Raw genomic sequence first — 18,672 nt, forward strand, 5'->3', positions numbered from 1 at the left:
ATGTTGTGGACAGTGCCACTCTAGGATGAACCCCAATAACAAAACCTAAGTCTCTCTGGTCCTCCCGTTCCACCCTAACACTCTCTCTCCCTCCCACAGGTAATCAAACAAAACTTTCCCAGATTTTCCAATTTTTGCAAATAAAGCTTTAAAATGCAAACTGAAGCCTAAACCTTTTTTTAATAGATGTAATATTTTTGTCTTTCCAGCCTCACTTTGCTGGCATATGAATTGACTCAGCTGCAGCTATTTAACCATTTTATCAAGTCTAAGACATTGGCACAGCAGAATAAACATAAAATATAAAATAAACATAAATTTGTAAACCAACTTACAAAGTCTCCAAGCTGTGCAAGCCATCAAAGCAGTTCTCACCAAGTGAATGGATCTTGTTGTTATGAAGATGTCTGTAATAGAAACACAAGAAATAAGAAGGGATTAGACTTCAAGGAAGCATCTCAGATGTTTACCACCCAGTAGCAGATTATTCAATTTGTTGAAAAGTGCAAAATATCATCCTTTCTGCCCATTCCTTTATTTCGAAATCAATCATTCAAAACATTATAATATTGGAAACATCTTTGATGAAAACAGGCAATTCAGCCCAGAAAAGCTCACCAATCCTGTCCTCCAAAACAACATCAACTCGAGTCCCTGTATTGCAACTGTCCACCACACTGCTTAGTAATCTATTCCACGTGTTTAAGGCTCTCAGGATAAAGAAGAATTTCCCACTGTCTGTGCGAAATTCACCCTTAACCAGTTTCCAACTTTGTCCTTGTTGAATTCATTTTAAAGTTTAAAGTCTCAACCCACTGCACTAACCTATTCAATCATGTCAGCCCTTTTAATTAAACTGGAAAGGTTTAACTCCTTCAATCTTTCCTCATAACTCATAACCATCAGTCCAGGAATCAGCCTAGTCGCTCGTCTCCATCACTCTCATGGTAGTGAAAAGAGCATGGCAGGCCATTATAGAATACACACAAACACCCGGCATAAAGGGGTCATTTAGATATCCCATTTGATTATCTTGATAACTCCAGGAAAACCCAGTAGGAATGAAGGGGGTATGCAAAGTTCTCTCAACCCGAAATCAAACAGGTATCCAAACATTAGGTGACTGCAACTGCACCATTTTGAAACAAATTCAACTAAGGGTGGAGGAAGAGCCTTTAGTTTAGGGAAGGAGTGTCGAACTCCAGGCCTGGAGGGCTGCAGTGGCTGCAGGTTTTCATTCTCACCCTTTTCCTAATCAGTGACCAGTTTTCACTGCTAATTAACTCCTTTTCCCTTCATTTCAATAGCCCCGTTTATAAGGATTCAGTCCTCTGAATTGATTTGTTTCTTCATGAAAATGAAATGAGACATGAAACGAGCCAACAGATGAGCAGCTAAACTGGGATTTCAAACTCCAACCAATCTCTTAATGAGAAGCTGATTCTTGCTGTTAATTAAGCCCGCTATTTAATTCCGTGGCCTGTTGCCGCTCTCATTCTGCCACATCAGACATTTCCAAAACTGTTGATTTTCTGATCATCAAAATGTTTTGGTGACCTGAGAGATCAACATTACCGAGACCTTCACCTTTCTTTATTTTCAGATATTGTGTGAACGGGCACAGGTGAGCTGGTCATGTGGCGGCTCGTTTTGAGTCTCATTATTGTTTGGCTGCTAATTAAGGAAAAAGAGACAACTAAGGGGCCTGAGTCAAGTTAATTAAAACTAAAGCAAAAGAAGTAAATTAGCAGCAAAAACTGGTCACTAATGAAGAAGATGGTTAGAATGAAAATCTGCAGCCACTGCAGCCCTCCAGGCCTGGAGTTCGACACCCGTGTTATAGGGAATAAAATTAAGTCAGAAGTTTTCTTTCTTTTTCCTTTTTAGTCATTCTGGTGTGTGTTCTAGCCATAGTGTATGTGTATTTCTATCTATCTATCTATCTATCTATCTATCTATCTATCTATCTATCTATCTATCTATCTATCTATCTATCTATTATATAGTGCCTTTCACATTATCTATATATTATATAGTGTCTTTCACATTATCTGGTCACATCATTCTGGTGTGTGTTCTAGCCATAGTGTATGTGTATTTCTATCTATCTATCTATCTATCTATCTATCTATCTATCTATCTATCTATCTATCTATCTATCTATCTATCTATCTATCTATCTATCTATCTGTCTGTCTGTCTGTCTGTCTGTCTGTCTGTCTGTCTGTCATATTGATTGATAAACACCTCGTCATGATCTGATTCATATTCATTTGCCATGTATATCCCCCTCTTTCTTCCCCATTTTCCATGTCTTAAGCACTTTGGCCCTTTTCTGGCCACTATTGTTTCCACATCAGAAACTTCCTTGTTTTATCTGACTTGGTAATATTTAATTCACTGTATTTTTATAAACTATTATTTTGCTATTTCTTCTTAAATAATACAGTATATATACAGTAAGTATATAACTTTGTATCTTCTGTCTATAATAAATTCCTGATGCTCACTCCTCCAACTAAACTCTGGGATTTAATAACTGGTCAAACCTCCTTTGGCACCCATAACTTCAAGTAGTTGCACACCAGATCTGCAGCATGAAAGTTTAGGACCATTCGTTGTTACAGAACTGCTTGGGCTCAGCCATAAGATGTCTGGTGTGAATGGCTCTTCTGATTTCATTCCACAGCTAGTCCACTAAGTTAAGGTCTAGGCTCTGAACGGGCCTCTACAAAAAGGCAGATTTTCTTTATTTGAAGCCATTCTGTAGTAGATTTACTTTGATGTTTATTGTCATTCGACTGCTACATCACCCACTTTCTGCTGGTCTTCAGATGGCATCCAGCAACCCTGACATTTTATTGTAGTATTTCTTGATAAATTTGTAAATTCATCTTCCTCTCAATGATTAGAAGCTGTGCTGTAAATCGTGATGCTCCCTCCACCACACTTTATCATTGTAATGATGTTTTCATGTTGGTATGTGGTGTCCTTTTTACACTATATGTAGTGTCATATTCTTTCTGAGAAATTCCACCTTAGCTTCATCAGTCCATAAAATATTTTACCACCCTTGAGTGGTTTGCATTTGGTAGATCTGTTGTGATGATCCCTACAAGCCTTTAGCTGTCACTCTTGTGTTCTTTCTTGCGAATGAGCATTCTGTGCTGTGCCTATCGAGTCATTTTGGCTGGGTTCCCATTTCTAAGGAGATTAACCACAGCACTAAATCGTCTCCATTTATACACAATTTGTCTAACTGTGGACTGAGGAATATCTAAACTATTTAAAGTTACTGTAACCCTTTGCAGCTTTGTGCAAACCAAGAATTCATGATTGTAGATCTGTGATCTCCTTTGAGCAAGACATGCTTCACATAAGAAAATGCTTCTTGTGATTGGCAAACGCAGAATGTCTGAGTCTTTTTATATTGGTCAACATTTCTCTAAATCACACCTCCAATCTCATGTCATTGGTTGGACTGCAGGTTTGCTAACTCCTGACTCTGGCGACCTTCTGTTGAAGTCATCAGCCCAGGGTTCACAGAATGTTTCCAACCAACACTGTGAATGTTTGAATGACATAGTCAATATGTACAAATACAATACAATAATTTGTGCATTATTAGTCAAAACAGATTGTGTCTCTTCATTATTGTAACTTCAATGAAATCAGGCCAGATTTTAAAACAACTTTACACATCGTCACTGTACTTAATTAAACTCAGCCTCATTTTTATCTGTTTTCTGCTACTTTGATTCAACTGGCTATAACGTCACCATCCTTTATTCAAAATTCATGTTCCATTTCTCTAAATAAAACTCAGATATTTCTTAGTTATGTTGTTCACATAAGTTGTGTAGTGTAGACAAATATTACAGCAGAATAATTTTCTAAATGCAATTAATTTTTTTTACCAAAAAATGCACTTTGAATGTTACTCTGAAGTCCATAGGTGTTGAAATAAGAATCCGTGGCACCTGTGAACGAGATCCACCTTTTTCCACCCTCTCAAACATACGCAGTTTCTAATGTCTGGAAAACATTCGGGATTGAATCACTTAGAGATCTGTACTTAGACAATGTCTTTGCATCCTACGAACAATTACACTCTAAATTTAACTTTCCGGGAACACATTTCTTTCACTACCTTCAAATTTGAAACTTTGTTAAACAGAACCTGCGTGATTTTCCTCACCTCCCACCTACCTCTATGCCGGAAAAAATATCGATCAGTCTTGAGGACTCAGACAGCATAGCCATAATATATCAAAATATTTTAAAGTCCCTCCCTTTCAAAGATCCGAGAGTACAGTGGGAAAAGGATCTCTCACTCAACATCTCAGAAAAGGAATGGAAGATAGCAAGGCACAGAATTCACTCGAGCTCCATATGTGCAAAACATTAAATTATTCAACTTAAAATTATATATCAAGAGCATCTGTCTCGTTTAAAATTGTCCAAAATGTTTCCAGGGCAAGATCCAACCTGCGAATGCTGCAATTGAGCTCCAGCCTCACTGGGCCACATATTCTGGGCCTGCGCCAAATTAACATCATTCTGGACCAAAATCTTTAAATGCCTTTCAGACAGCCTTGGGATCACAATCCCTCCTAATCCACTAACAGCTGTGTCTGATGGGATCCCAGAGGGGCTTAAAGTGGAGAAGGACAAACAAAATATAATTGCTTTTACTTCACTATCGTCACATAGACTTATCTTGCTCAACTGGAAAAATCCTAACTCACTTCTGTCAAGTCAGTGGGTAACTGATGTTATATACGACTTGAAACTGAAAAAATCAAATTCTCATTAAGAGGATCTGTGCAAAACCTGTCAGGATCTGATCAATAACATTTTAGAATAAGCATTTAAATTGAGGAAGCAGATTCTCTCCCATCTTTTACTCCATTTATCTTTATTCATTTATTAATTTATCTACCGTATATACTCGAGTATAAGCCGATCCGAATATAAGCCGAGGTACCTAATTTTACCTACAAAAACTGGAAAAACTTATTGACTCAAGTATAAGCGTAGGGTGGGAAATGCAGCAGCTACTGGTAAGTTTCAATAATCAAAATAAATACCAATAAAATTACCATACATTAATTGAGACATCAGTAGGTTAAATGTTTTTGAGTATTTATTTCAAAGAAAAACAGTAAACTAGCTCTGTAAGTGGAGAAGAAGGTCAACAAAAACAATATGGTATCTCTCTCACTTGGTCTCTCTCGTGCGTGTATGTGTGTCTATCTTTCTCGTGTGTGTGTGTGTGTGTGTGTGTGTGTGTCTCGCATGCTTTCTCTCTCGCTCACTGCACAGGGAGAGACTGAACACGTGCGGGTTGGACGGGGGCAGTGGGACCTGACTCGAATATAAGCCGAGGGTGATGTTGTTCAGCACATTTTGGGTGCTGAAAAACTCACCTTATATTCGAGTTTATATGGTATTTACTTATTTTTACTAGCTTAAAGTTTTTGTCTGCTGGCCTAGCTCTCTTTCTCAGGGGTGGGGGTTGATTTGCTTCTAACCTATTTTTGTAAAACTTATTTGAGTTATTTGTATGGAATGCTATTTGTCAGTCAGTCATTATCCAACCCGCTATATCCTAACACAGGGTCACAGGGGTCTGCTGGAATGCTATTTGATTTTAATAAAATCCATAAAATTAAAAAAAAAACAACAAATACTTTTCCAAACTCTCTAAAAGCATCAGAGAAAATGTCATGAAAATTGTTACGAAATTTCGACAAGTAACATGGTCTAGTTCAGTGTTTTAAGGCAGTACAAAAAACAGGATTCTTTTGCTCAGCGTTTACTGTTTTCTAATAAGTACCCATAGCATAGGGTACATATTCATACTGAATACCCCTGGCCTATGAATTATTTTGAGGGGCAGATCTTACTCTGTCAGAACATAATATATATAGTTGGTACTGTGCATCCAAATTACAACACCAATAGATACAAGAATCAAAAAACGCCATTACAAAAAAATATATATATTAATGAAATGTAGATCAAAGTCTGTTCATGAAATCGTACCCAGTTGAATTAGGACAGGGTAGCTTGCCACCTCTTTCCAAGTAGCTCACCAAAAGGGTTAATGAATCCTACATAAATCTGGAAACTTGATTAGTCAAATTAGGGGTGGGCGATCTTTCCAAAATATCATATCACGATCCTTTTAACACAAAATCATGATCCATAATCTGAATTGCAATCTATCTTTTCAGTGTAGCATACATTTAAGAGTATATCCGGACTCAAACTCATCAAGACCTAACTAACACTTTATTTTAAATATCAAACAAAGTTGAATTCAATTGTTCTCTCGTTCGCTAGCTAAGTGGAGTTAAGGACCGCGCCCCGAAGCTGGCGAGTGAGTGAGGAAGGCCCCTCCTCTCGGCCCGCTGCGTGGATCTCGGATTCGCACAAATAAATAGGTACTGCAAGCGAACTGTGATACACAGCGAAATGAGAGAAGTTGCAAAATCAACCGGAATGTTCAAGCAAGTTATAGATAAAAACCCGATCTAAATCCATTAAGTAGTTCTCTCGTGAAAAGCGGACAGACAGAGAGACATTGGATTTTCGATATTATATATTAGTAAACCTTCAAAATAATGTGCAGTTAAAGTCTCAACAGCATTCTCAGCATTTCTGGAGCTTAGCAGAGCCTGATAACTATAAGAATCTTCACCAAGCAGCTCTGGAAATGTCTGCTTTGTTTGGGTCTCCATACCTCTGTGAGTCTGACATGAATGTCATGAAATCAAAGTTCAGAACAAGACTGACAGACGGACATTGAAATGACTCCAGAAGAGCGAACCTCAGTGGCTCCACTCCACCACACACCCGCCTCTCTTGTTGAGTCATCTGACTAACTAAAAACACATCACACATGCAACTGGACCTGTGAATAAAGTGACACAGTGACATGTGACAAAATGACAAATGAAGAAGTCAGATCTGTGTATTTGGAGTTGCATTGTTTTGTTTTGACAGCATTCATGTTTTAATTCAATAGTGTGAATGCATACAGACATACAAAATGCACTTGCAGGTGAACTAAATATTTTTTGTGATGTTTTAATGCAATATGTGAGTTGTGGACACCAACATTTTGTAAATGTTCAGGCAAAACAAATAAGAAGAATAAACATTAGAAAACAGGAGTAGCTCTCGGCCATTTTCATTTTGGAAAAGTAGCTCTCAGGGGAAAAAAAGGTTGGAGACCCCTGGATTAGGATGTTCAAGAGAATCAGATTGGGGGCAGGCGTTGGTATGATACGGTAATTTGACCATCTTTGCCGAAAAAAGGAAAAGCATTGCCACTCGATATTGGGATATTTAATATGGCATTTCAAAGGTACGACACTGTACTGATAATGGGGAAATTAATAATTTTATGCATTTTTTTGCACTATTTCTCAGTCCCACTGATGGGTCCAAAACAACGGGGCTGAGTCTAAAGGGTTAAGCCATTTTAGAGAAAATATTCTAGCATCAGCCCAGGTCTCGGGGCATTTTCTTTCATTGAATTTGTTCGGTTGGGAATGTTTGGAAACTTTGTTGAATCAAAGTATATCACTTTAATCATATTTAAGTAAAATTTAGGGGGCAGAAAATTGTAAAATTTATCTCAGTCTGTAGCCTTTGGTAATTTTTATGCCAAAGAATTTTAAAAATAAGATAACTGGACTGCTATTCCTGATCAGCACTATCACCCCCCATGCCCCCGACCCCGAGTTTGATTTCTAGCTGGCACACCTTCTGTTTGCGGCAGCCTTGTTCTCTCTGTTCTCCAGGATTTGTGCCAGCTGGGCAGCCTATCTAATGAGCATCACTTCCGTATCTCCTTTCCATCCAGAATAGGCTTTGACTTAACTCATAACCCTAACAATGGATTGTCATAATGCAGTTTATGATTACTGATATTCAAATTCTGGGTCATCGAAAATTTGATCAAATGAACTTACAGTACCACAAGGCTGGAGAGGTTGCAGAAGGCACCGTCAGGAATATAGCTGATATGATTCAGGGCGAGAGTCATTGCCTGCAAGGTTGGCAGCTTGTTGAGTGCAAAGACGGGAATCTCAGTGAGGGCATTGTCATCCAGCCACAAATGTCGGAGGGAGCGGAGCCCGCTAAACATCTTCTCTGGCACATCACTGATGAGGTTGGCATCAAGGCGTCTGTGGAAACATCATGAAAAGCACAGAAATAGAATCAAGGATTTACACATACAGCTCTGTGTATACAGTATTCAGAAGCCAAATTAGATTACAGTGATGCTTTCAATATGGTTGTGTTCCCAGACTGCGTTGGCAGTTTCCAGTCGTGTGAGATTCCGATTTCAATCGCACTGACAATGGAAAAAAATCATGGAGCCTTTTTTGAGGAAATGTTGAGGTATGCACTATGCAGCCAAACCATTTATTCCCATAATGCCTTTGTTGAATCTATTAAGAGCCAGTAGAATCTGCTATTTCTTGAATCTTCTGGTCCAGACACATTAAAGACCATCCTTTGGGGCAATGATAAGCCTTGGCACAAGTATCAAAGAGAAAAGTACTGATGAGTTCAGATATATTCTAAAATACAATCTATCTATCTATCTAGCAAAGGAGAAAACTAGAAGAAAACTGAATGTTGGTATTAACAATGCTGCACATCCTCTCTCTGACACACTAACACTGAGGACTTGCAGCCAACAAATGATTCTACAAATGGGGGCTCCTCTACACCAACATCATTATACCTGCACGATACCTCACCAGGACTGGGACAGCCAGGTCAGATGTGTTATTTCTTTTGAATTCTCTTGCTTTATAGTCATTCTGGTGTGTGTTCTGACCAAAGTGTGTGTGTATATTTATTTATTTATTTATGAGTTTCTGTAAAACAAAAAAAAAAGTGTTGTAACATGTTAGCCATTATGGATGCAGTGAGACGTTAAGCATAATGACAACTTTTATTGGCTAACTAGAAAGATCACAATATGCAAACTTTCGAGGCAACTCAGGCCCCTTCTTCAGGTGATCTTGAAAGCTTGCATATTGAAATCTATCATATAGTGCCTTTCATATTATCTATCTATCTATCTATCTATCTATCTATCTATCTATCTATCTATCTATCTATCTATCTATCTATCTATCTATCTATCTATCTATCTATCTATCTAGTAGAGCCTTTCATATTATCTATCTATCATGTAGTTCCTTTCATATTATCTATCTATCTATCTATCTATTGTGACAGATGGCCAGGGCCCATGGCTGGCTGGGATGCCCCTTCACCACATCTGCCAGGGGGACAAGGGTGGGAAGCCCAGTATCTCCCCCTGGACGCCTGATGGCAGCCTCCCTAGGTTGCAGTGGTGCCTCGGACTCCCCCAGAGCTTCATGGGGGTTAGAGTTCTGTGCAGCTCTGTGGGGTTCCCCAGGTACCGCCAGGGGGTGCTGCAACAGGAGCGGCTGGCCCCTTTTGGGCACTGGTTTCGCCACACCCGAAAGTGCAGCCGGATGTCAATAATCAACCACCTGGAGCACTTCTGGGTACCCAATAAAAGAGAGCCAGTGACCACCACTCAGCGGCCAGAGTCGAGTGGAGGTGGACAAGGCTTGCTGAAGAGGAATGGTGGTGGAAAAAAGAAGAGTGCTTGGTGTTACTGTCCTTTGGGACTGTGTTGTGCCTGGAGGGACTACAGGGAAGATGTGGCCACCAGCTGAAGAAAAATAAATAGTTTATTTTATTTTACCCGTGCCTCCCATGTAAATCTGTGTCAGGTCAGTGCAATATAGCTCCTTTATCTTACACTATTTATCTATTATGTAGTACCTTTCAAATCTATCTATCTATCTATCCATCCGTGTGCAGAGGAGAGATGCTGGTTATATTGGGAGAAAGATGCCAGGAATGGAGCTGCCAGGCCTGAGGAATAGAGGAAGGCCTAAGAGGAGGTTTAATGATGGGGTGAGAGGAGACATGTAGGTGTGTGTGTGTGTGGGGTGTGACAGAAAAAGATCCAGGAGTGGAAAAGATGTTAAAAGATAATTAACTGTGACGACCCCTAACGGGAGCAGCTGAAAGATGAAGAGGGAGAACAATCTGGACGAGAACAAGCCATTCAACCCAACAAAGCTCGCCAGTCTTATCCACCTAATTCTTCCTAAATCGAGTTTTGAAGTTCACTGTCTACCCCAGTTCAGTTCAGTTATTTCATGTGCCTGTGGTTCTCTGTGCAAGGAAGAACTTCCTAATGTTTGAGTTAAATTTACCCTTGACATGTTTCCAACTGTGTCCCCGTGTTCTTGTTGACCTCGAGGATTATATAGCACCTATCCATCTATCTCTCTATTATATAGTGCCTTCCACATTATCTATCTATCTATCTATCTATCTATCTATCTATCTATCTATCTATCTATCTATCTATCTATCTATCTATCTATCTATCTATCTATCTATCTATCTATCTATCTATCTATCTATCTATCTATCTATCTATGACCTGCAGTTAAACTGAGCTTAGCTTACTTAAAGCAAGTTAGATTATCTACAGTTTGTCATGCCCTTATATTGGAAATACAAAGAGTTAAACATCATTGCAGCCACAGGATTTTTATTTTATGAGCACAGCATTCCATATTAGAAAAAAGAAAACAAGATGAAAAGAAAGCAGTGACTGGAGTGAAGTCCTTTTCGTTATTAAGCCTGTGTTGTGGTGCGCTGATTGAGACTGCTTGGCATTGGCAATGCACTTATTATACCAATTAAGCTTTGTCAAAGTGTGTCTTAAAGAGTCAAAACTTTCTTAAAATTCCCAGCATGTGATTTATGCCTACACTGATTAAAACATCAGCAGCAGTGTCTCCTGGGTACGCGTCTTAGGGGCAGGCAAGAGCTTGTAAGTATGTGTAGATAAAGGGTTCTTCTGTTTCTACAGGTGTTTGTTTTAGTCTTATATTATTTTTTGGGTTCCTGCTCTTCACCCCACCCAGTCACCACAGACAGGTACTGCTATTTGCTGTGTTATGGCCAAAAGTTTCAAAACATTGAAACAGGATTTGTTTGAATGATTAACAAAAGGACATTTCACATTTTACTGGCCGATAATTACTTTATTTTTTTGGTATTATAAAAGTCAAGGATATAAAAAATACAACTTTGAAAATATTCACCACCCTTGGCATTTACTGTCAATAAAAAAGCTCAGCCTAAAGCCATTTACATTAAAATCTGAACACTCTGTTGAATGGAATCCACCTGCATGTGCTCAACAATTTGATCCAAACTCAGGTGTCTTTGTAAGAATAAATTGAGCTCTGTTTGTGTGAGATCACCTGTAGGTCATTGCATGAAAGGCATCTTCTTCTTCTTTCGGCTGCTCCCGTTAGGGGTTGCCACAGCAGATCATCTTCTTCCATATCTTCCTGTCTGTCTCTTGATCTGTCACACCCATCACCTTCATGTCCTCTCTCACCACATCCATAAACCTTCTCTTAGGCCTTCCTCTTTTCCTCTTCCCTGACAGCTCTATCCTTAGCATCCTTCTCCCAATATACTCAGCATCTCTCCTCTGCACATGTCCAAACCAACGCAACCTCGCCTCTCTGACTTTGTCTCCCAACCGTCCAACTTGAGCTGACCCTCTAATGTCCTCATTTCTAATCCTATCCATCCTCGTCACACCCAATGCAAATCTTAGCATCTTTAACGCTGCCACCTCCACCTCTGTCTCCTGCTTTCTGGTCAGTGCCACCATCTCCAACCCATATAACATAGCTGGTCTCACTACCGTCCTGTAGACCTTCCCTTTCACTCTTGCTGATACCCGTCTGTCACAAGTTACTCCTGACACTCTTCTCCACCCATTCCACCCCGCCTGCACTCTCTTTTTCACCTCTCTTCCACAATCCCTGTTACTCTGTACTGTTGATCCCAAGTAATTAAACTCATTAACCTTCACCAACTCTACTCCTTGCATCCTCATCATTCCACTGACCTCCCTCTCATTCACACACATGTATTCTGTCTTATTCCTACTGACCTTTATTCCTCTCTTCTCTAGAGCAGATCTCCACCTCTCCAGGGTCTCCTCAACCCTGCTCTCTACTATCGCTACAGATCACAATGTTATCAGCAAACATTATAGTCTATGGGGACTCCTGTCTGATCTCATCTGTCAGCCTGTCCATCACCATTGCAAATAAGAAAGGGCTCAGAGCCGATCCCTGATGTAATCTCACTTCCAACTTGGCAACATGTAGACAGAAGATCATCCTTATCAACTAACGAACAGAACTGTTGACACAAACAAGTGTTAAGTGATATCAAAATACCTCTAAGCCACTGAGAGTCCCATTGCATGCTATTTAATCAATTATGAGGAAACGGAGGACACATCAAACCATGCATTATCTTCACAGATCAGCTCAGTTCACCAAATTCAGCAGACGAGCAACCTCATAAAAGTCAGACAAACAGTCAAAAGTGCAGATACAACTCAGAAAACCTGAGTGATTTCACTTCGTATTGAGTTCAGAATTTAAGGAACTTCGCTGCACTCAGTGAAATGCACAGAAGTCAGCGAGGAAGAACACTCTGAACTAGTTTGGAGTGGATCATAATCACGCAGTGGTCTTGTAAGTGTCACAGATGGTTAGAGAAACATCTGCCAACTATTCCGAATCGATTGTGGTGGCCAAAAATGTGACCTGAGCTGTCAGGCGGCATTGCTAACCACCGCACTGCTAGGCCTACCTGAGATAAAACTCATGGAGTTAAACACCCTAACAGTAACAATTCTCGCAGAAAGTGGGTGGCAGGAAGTATGAATTGACTAAGGTTTGCACCCCACAGAATCGAGAGCAGGTATTCAGCTCTCTTACACTGAACGGTACGGTTTGTTTGTTATTTCCCTGATGCTTTTGCTCTCTCGCTGCTACCAAGTAAGTGTAACAGTAAAGAATGTGGATTCTTGACTTGAATCGGAAGGTTGCCAGTTCGAATCCCGTGAATGCCAATAGGGACTCTGCTCTGTTGGGTCCTTGAGCTAGGCCCTTAACCTGCAATTGCTGAGTGCTTGAGTAGTGAGAAAAGCGCTATATAAATGCAAAGAATTATTATTATTGACTTCCTCCTGTTTGCATCAACTGCACTCTGGGTAATATTACTATAGGGCAGCGATTTTCAAACTCTAACGGTTCTCAAAGTAACAAAAAAGGGGGCGCGAATGTTGCCATATGTGGCGTAATTTCGCTATTTGTATGGAAATTTTAAACGTGTAGCGGTGTATCGGCAGCAAAAAATATAGGAATAAATTTTATTAGGGTTTCAAAAAAATGTTAGGGGGGTGCGTGATTAAAACTGTTACAAAAACTCGGGTCGCAAATACTTAAAGGTTGAGAAACGCTGCTATAGGGGTAGGCTCACATATTACACACAGGTCACATAGAGGTCCATACAAGAATACGTTACTTTTAGGACTCAAACACAGTAACACATTTCTAGTTTCATTCTACATTCTTTGGTGTTTAAATGTAATAGCAACTTTTCCGCTAATTTTTAGCCCAATGCTAGCATCAGCATTATATATTTGAGAGGCTGTCCCATTTATAATTGGCTGCTACAGCCCTGTGTTGTCAGCCATACAAAGCATCATGGGATACGGAGGAAAAAAAGTTTGCACAGCAAACTTCCAAAAAAAAATATTTGCTGAACAAGGTCAGCGGCAAATCCAGCATATTCGGTCAAGTCAGGTCAGGTTGGGGATAATGCACTGCCACACCCATCACTTGATGAAACAAGTCGGGATCCCCCCAGTCAGACACACAGCCCAGTCCCACCCTCAGGAAATTACCATCTATTTGGTGTTATCTGGGCGTCCTCTTAGCCTGGACCAGCCAGTTGGGTCTTCAACAATGAGGATCCTGTGAGGCAGATCACCCTTGGGGAAAAGCGCCACATGGCCGTAGTGCCGTAATTGATGCTCCCTCACAATGCAGGTAATGTGCCTCATTCGGGACTCCATGAGCAACACAAAGTCAAACCAACAGAACCCAAGGATTTTCCAAAGAAACACAGTACCAAAGGAGTCCAGTCGTCATCTCAGGTCACTGGATAGCGTCCATGTCTCGCAACCATATAGGAAGCACCAGGACTCTAAAGATCTTTCACAAAGATATTGGGAACACCACACACCGCTTTCCAGCGACCTCCTGACCCCCCATGCTCTCCCAGTCCTTAATAGGAAGGAGTCACTTTGCAAAATACTTTGCCAATTTTTTCCAGTCAATACTATGCCAGTGTTGCCAAAATTGTAAGTTAGTCGATGAGTGCCCAGGTACTCCGCTATTCTGCACTATATACAGTAGTAGAGTAGAGAAGGCAGTTTTGAAAAAGCCCACATGAATTCCCATCTTTTGGAAAAGTGACAGGCCAATTGTTCACTTAATTTCTTTACAGTACAATCAATCATTGACAGTCTTTGCATTCCATATTAGTTCAAATTGCTTCTGTTTAGGTGCATCCACAAATAATGCGAAAAGTGCTTATTGTGAATGTCATGTCAGTCTGTCCGCATGAAACAACTCAGTTCCTTGGGGAACAATTTAGTTGAAATTTAGCACACTTATTCCTCAAGAAAATGTCAGGATAGTTTAGCTTTTAGTTAGGCAGAGTGGTGGCTCTGAGGCTAAGGATCTGCGCTGGTATCCCAAAAAAGTTTGCCGGTTTGAATCCCCATCACTGCCAAAAGAGATGCTACTCTGCGGGGCCCTTGAGCAAGACCCTTAACCTTCAGTTGCTCCAGGGGTGCTGCACAGTGGCTGACCCTGCGCTCTGACCCCAAGGAGTATGTGAAAAACCAAGTAATTTCCTTCGGGATTAATAAAGTATAACAAAAAAAACATTCTGTACAAAGTTTTGAAATCTCCCCTTGAGGAGAATGAGCACATTTTCAAGCTTGTCTCTTAAAAACCAGAGATATCTTCTGTGCGCTTTCAATTATGAATTAGTTTACTGTTTCAGAGACGTTTCATCAACTTGTGCAATTTGTATATTTCCGTCTTTTACTCATCCAACAGCCATCCTGATAGCAAAGGGATCCCCAGTACAACTTAGTCAAATGGTGGAGGAGGTCCATGTGCAAGCTGCTCACTTCTCCTGCTACCTCAGGTAAGTTAAATATAAAAATAAAATAAACAAAAAATAAGAAAAGAAAAAGTCAAGAGGAAAGGAATTATGTAATCGTCACTCTGTGAGCATGGAATTAACAAATATGTCCTCAGTGTTTACATTACACTAAAAACAACCCCATGTCTGCGTTTTCTATACATTTTAAGGATTCTGTATGTCTCTTATTTATCAGCACAGCTCCACACTTGTTCTCCATCATGGTCTGAAGCAATCAAATATTTTACCTTGAGACTTCAACAGAGATTTTAAATCTCCAACAGGTAATCCTTTAAGCATGTTACTGTTGTTCAAGTATCTTACACATACAGTAACTATAATATTCTTGCTATTCACCTCTTGGGATAAATGTGACCAGTCAAACAAAAATTGCAAACAAAATTGATGAAATGACCAGGAGAAGAGTCATTTAATAAGCAATGGATAGTAACTAGAAGACTAGCGAGGTTGTCAAACTCAAATGTAACCCGAAAATAATAATCACAAAAGATAAGGGAGAAGTTGTTAACTAAGGAGTCCTTAGAAGAGACTGGGCTCCCGCCAGACTCATAGAGTAGACGTGAATTTGACGTTCTGGGAGACCAAGACGACTTTCAGAAAGAACAGCTTGTTGGAGTACTGGAAAGGCAAATAATAACCCCTCTTTTACTGCAAAAGAACTTCAGGAAGATTTAGCAGACTCTGGAGTGCTGATGCATTGATCTTTATATTTCAATGATGAAATTTGCGGAACCTTCGGACTGTTCTTCATTACAACCATCCATCCATCCATTCTGTACCGGTAAAGTTTGTGAGTTTGACTAAAAAGTTGCTTTTCTCTCTTCTAATCCATCCATCCATCCATTATCCAACCTTCTATATCCTAACTACAGGGTCACGGGGGTCTGCTGGAGCCAATCCCAGCCAACACAGGGTGCAAGGCAGGAAACAAACCCCGGGCAGGACGCCAGCCCACCAGAGGACACACACACACGAGACAATTTAGATTCGTCAATGCACCTAACCTGCATGCCTTTGGACTGTGGGAGGAAATCCACACAGACACGGGGAGAACATGCAAACTCCATGCTGGGAGGACCCAGGAAGTGAACCCGGGTCTCCTAACTGCGAGGTAGCAGCGCTACCACTGTGCCACCGTGCCACCCCCCATTACAACCACAGACACAAAATGGCTAACTCATCGAAAGTAAAGAAACGTAATGATGATTGTGTCAAAATAAACTATATGAAAACAAAAGTAAAAAAGAGAAAGGAAGAAAACTTTAGTCAGGGAATGATTTAGAGCGTGCCCTGTGTTGGCTGGGATTGGCTCTAGCTGACCCCCGTGACCCTGTAGTTAGGCTATAGCGGGTTGGATAATGGATGGATGAATGATTTAGAGCAATGGTCTACGGATCTGTGTTGTGGATTTTCTTCATTCCTTTTTCTAAATATGGGGTTTTGACTACTAAGACTTTGATCATTTACTTTGTTTTTGGATTTAGTTTTGTTTTAGGAATGTTATTATTTTTTAACATCTTGGCACACCAACATTTTGGATGGTATTTATTTATTTTTTTACCACTGCTGTGGGGTCACCAGGAGTGCCTTTTCCGGATGTTTCAGCCTTTGATGTACGTAACTACAGTTGCTGGTGTTTAAGCTGGTAGCACATTGTACACAGCATTCAAGATTGCGGATAAAAATAAAAAAATATTTTTCTGGTTCTTAGTGTTTTGAAAAGCAGACCGGGACCAGATAAACAGAAATGAGTCAATTTTGTAACCAGAAAATAAATTTGAGATTTTGCCAGACCAAAAACCAAACACTAAACTGTAGCTGAAGGAAGCCAAAAACAGAACGCATTTGCAGATCTCCTGGTCTTTGTCCAAATCCTGGATAACCCAGAAACGCACGACACTCACCTTTTAAACCATCGCAAGAATAATGTCACACATTTGCAGTCAAACTCATAGTAATATGACGACAAACACAGCACAAAATGTCAGTGCATACAAAAAACAAAATGGCACTGGGAAAGAAAATGCAAATAAATGTTAACTACCTGAAGATGAAACAAAAAAGTAATGTTGAAAATGAATCTAGCAGCCTAGAAAACTGGAAGAGCTGAAATTCTTTGCAGCAATTCAAATACAAGTAATAAATAAATAATAATAGCAACACGATTTCAGCACTTAGGAGTTGTTTAAAGCATTTTATTTGTTTTTCTGACTTTGATTTCTGGGTTTTCTTTTAGCTTTGCTATTTGGTATTTTCTGTCTCCTGCTTTGGACCCTTAGATTTCCCATCTGCACTATGATGTGCTTTAATTGGATCCATCTTCTGGTCTTTTTTCTCCATTTTATTCTGCTAAGCTACTTCCTTGGCAGAACGGTGTTGACCGGTCAACACACATTAAAGATTATTACATAAGGCCCACACCTGCCCATGAAATAGCCTTTGAGTCAATTGTCCAATTACTTTTGAGCCCCTGAAATGAAGGGATTGTGTTATAAAAATGCTTTAGTTGCCTCACATTTTTATGCAATTGTTTTGTTCACCCCACTGAATTAAAGCTGAAAGTCTGCACTTCAACTGCATCTGAGTTGTTTCATTTAAAATTCATTGTGGTAATGTACAGAACCAAAATTAGAAAAAAGTTGTGTCTCTCCAAATATTTATGGACCTAACTGTATATGTGCAAACTTCTCCATCCATTTTGTTGAACCAGATGTGCTATTAGATGTAGGGCCTAACTTGCCCCAGGATGAGATGCCAGTCCATCACAGGGCACATTCTGGCATGTGTTCTTACACAAGACCTGCTTAGAGTTTCCAATTAACCCAATGGTCACATCTTTGTGATTTAAGAAGAAGCTCTTGTGCACAGTGGATTCAGAAAGTATTCAGACCGCTGTACTTTTGACACAATTTGCTAAGTTGCAGTCTTGCACTGAAATCATTTAAGTTCATTTTTTTCCCATGTCAAGCAACATTCAACAACGGAATGACAAAGTGAAAACTGGATTTTGGAAGTTCAATAAAAAAAACTGACATTTCCTCACACTGAAACAAGAATTTAGACCCTTTAGTCAGTATTTAGTTGAAGCCCCTTTGGCGGCCATTACAGCCTGCAGTCTTCGTGGACCTGATGCAACAAGCTTTGGACACCAGGATTTTGGGATTTTCGGCCATTCTTCTGAGTAGATTCTCATAAGTTCTGGCAGGCTGGATGGAGACCCTCAGTGGATATCTATTTTTAGCTCTCCTCAGAGACTCTGCCTGGGCAATTCAAGGACATACCTAGAGATGTCCCTAAGCCACTCCTATGTTGTCTCTGTTTTGTGCTGGGTCTTTGTCTTATTGGGAGGCAAACAGTTTGGTGTCCAGAGGTTTTCATTAAGGATATCTCTGTAATTTGCTTGATTCAGCTTTCCTTCAACCCTGTGTAGTCTCCCAGTCGCTGCTACTGAACATGATGCTGCCA

The 18,672-nt window shown here is 40.0% G+C and overlaps 1 protein-coding gene across 1 annotated transcript in view; it reads right to left on the bottom strand.

The window, feature by feature from the left end:
- Positions 1 to 18,672, bottom strand: part of LOC114647854 (leucine-rich repeat-containing G-protein coupled receptor 6) — a 440,711-nt gene that overhangs the window by 95,083 nt on the left and 326,956 nt on the right. The window contains exons 5-6 of the mRNA XM_051924410.1: positions 7,986 to 8,201; positions 336 to 407 (exon numbers count right to left, since the gene is read on the bottom strand). Coding sequence (XP_051780370.1) covers positions 336 to 407; positions 7,986 to 8,201 — 288 coding nt within the window. The remainder of the gene's footprint in view (positions 1 to 335; positions 408 to 7,985; positions 8,202 to 18,672) is intronic.

Source organism: Erpetoichthys calabaricus, chromosome 3 (assembly GCF_900747795.2).
Source record: "Erpetoichthys calabaricus chromosome 3, fErpCal1.3, whole genome shotgun sequence".
Taxonomy (NCBI): domain Eukaryota; kingdom Metazoa; phylum Chordata; class Cladistia; order Polypteriformes; family Polypteridae; genus Erpetoichthys; species Erpetoichthys calabaricus.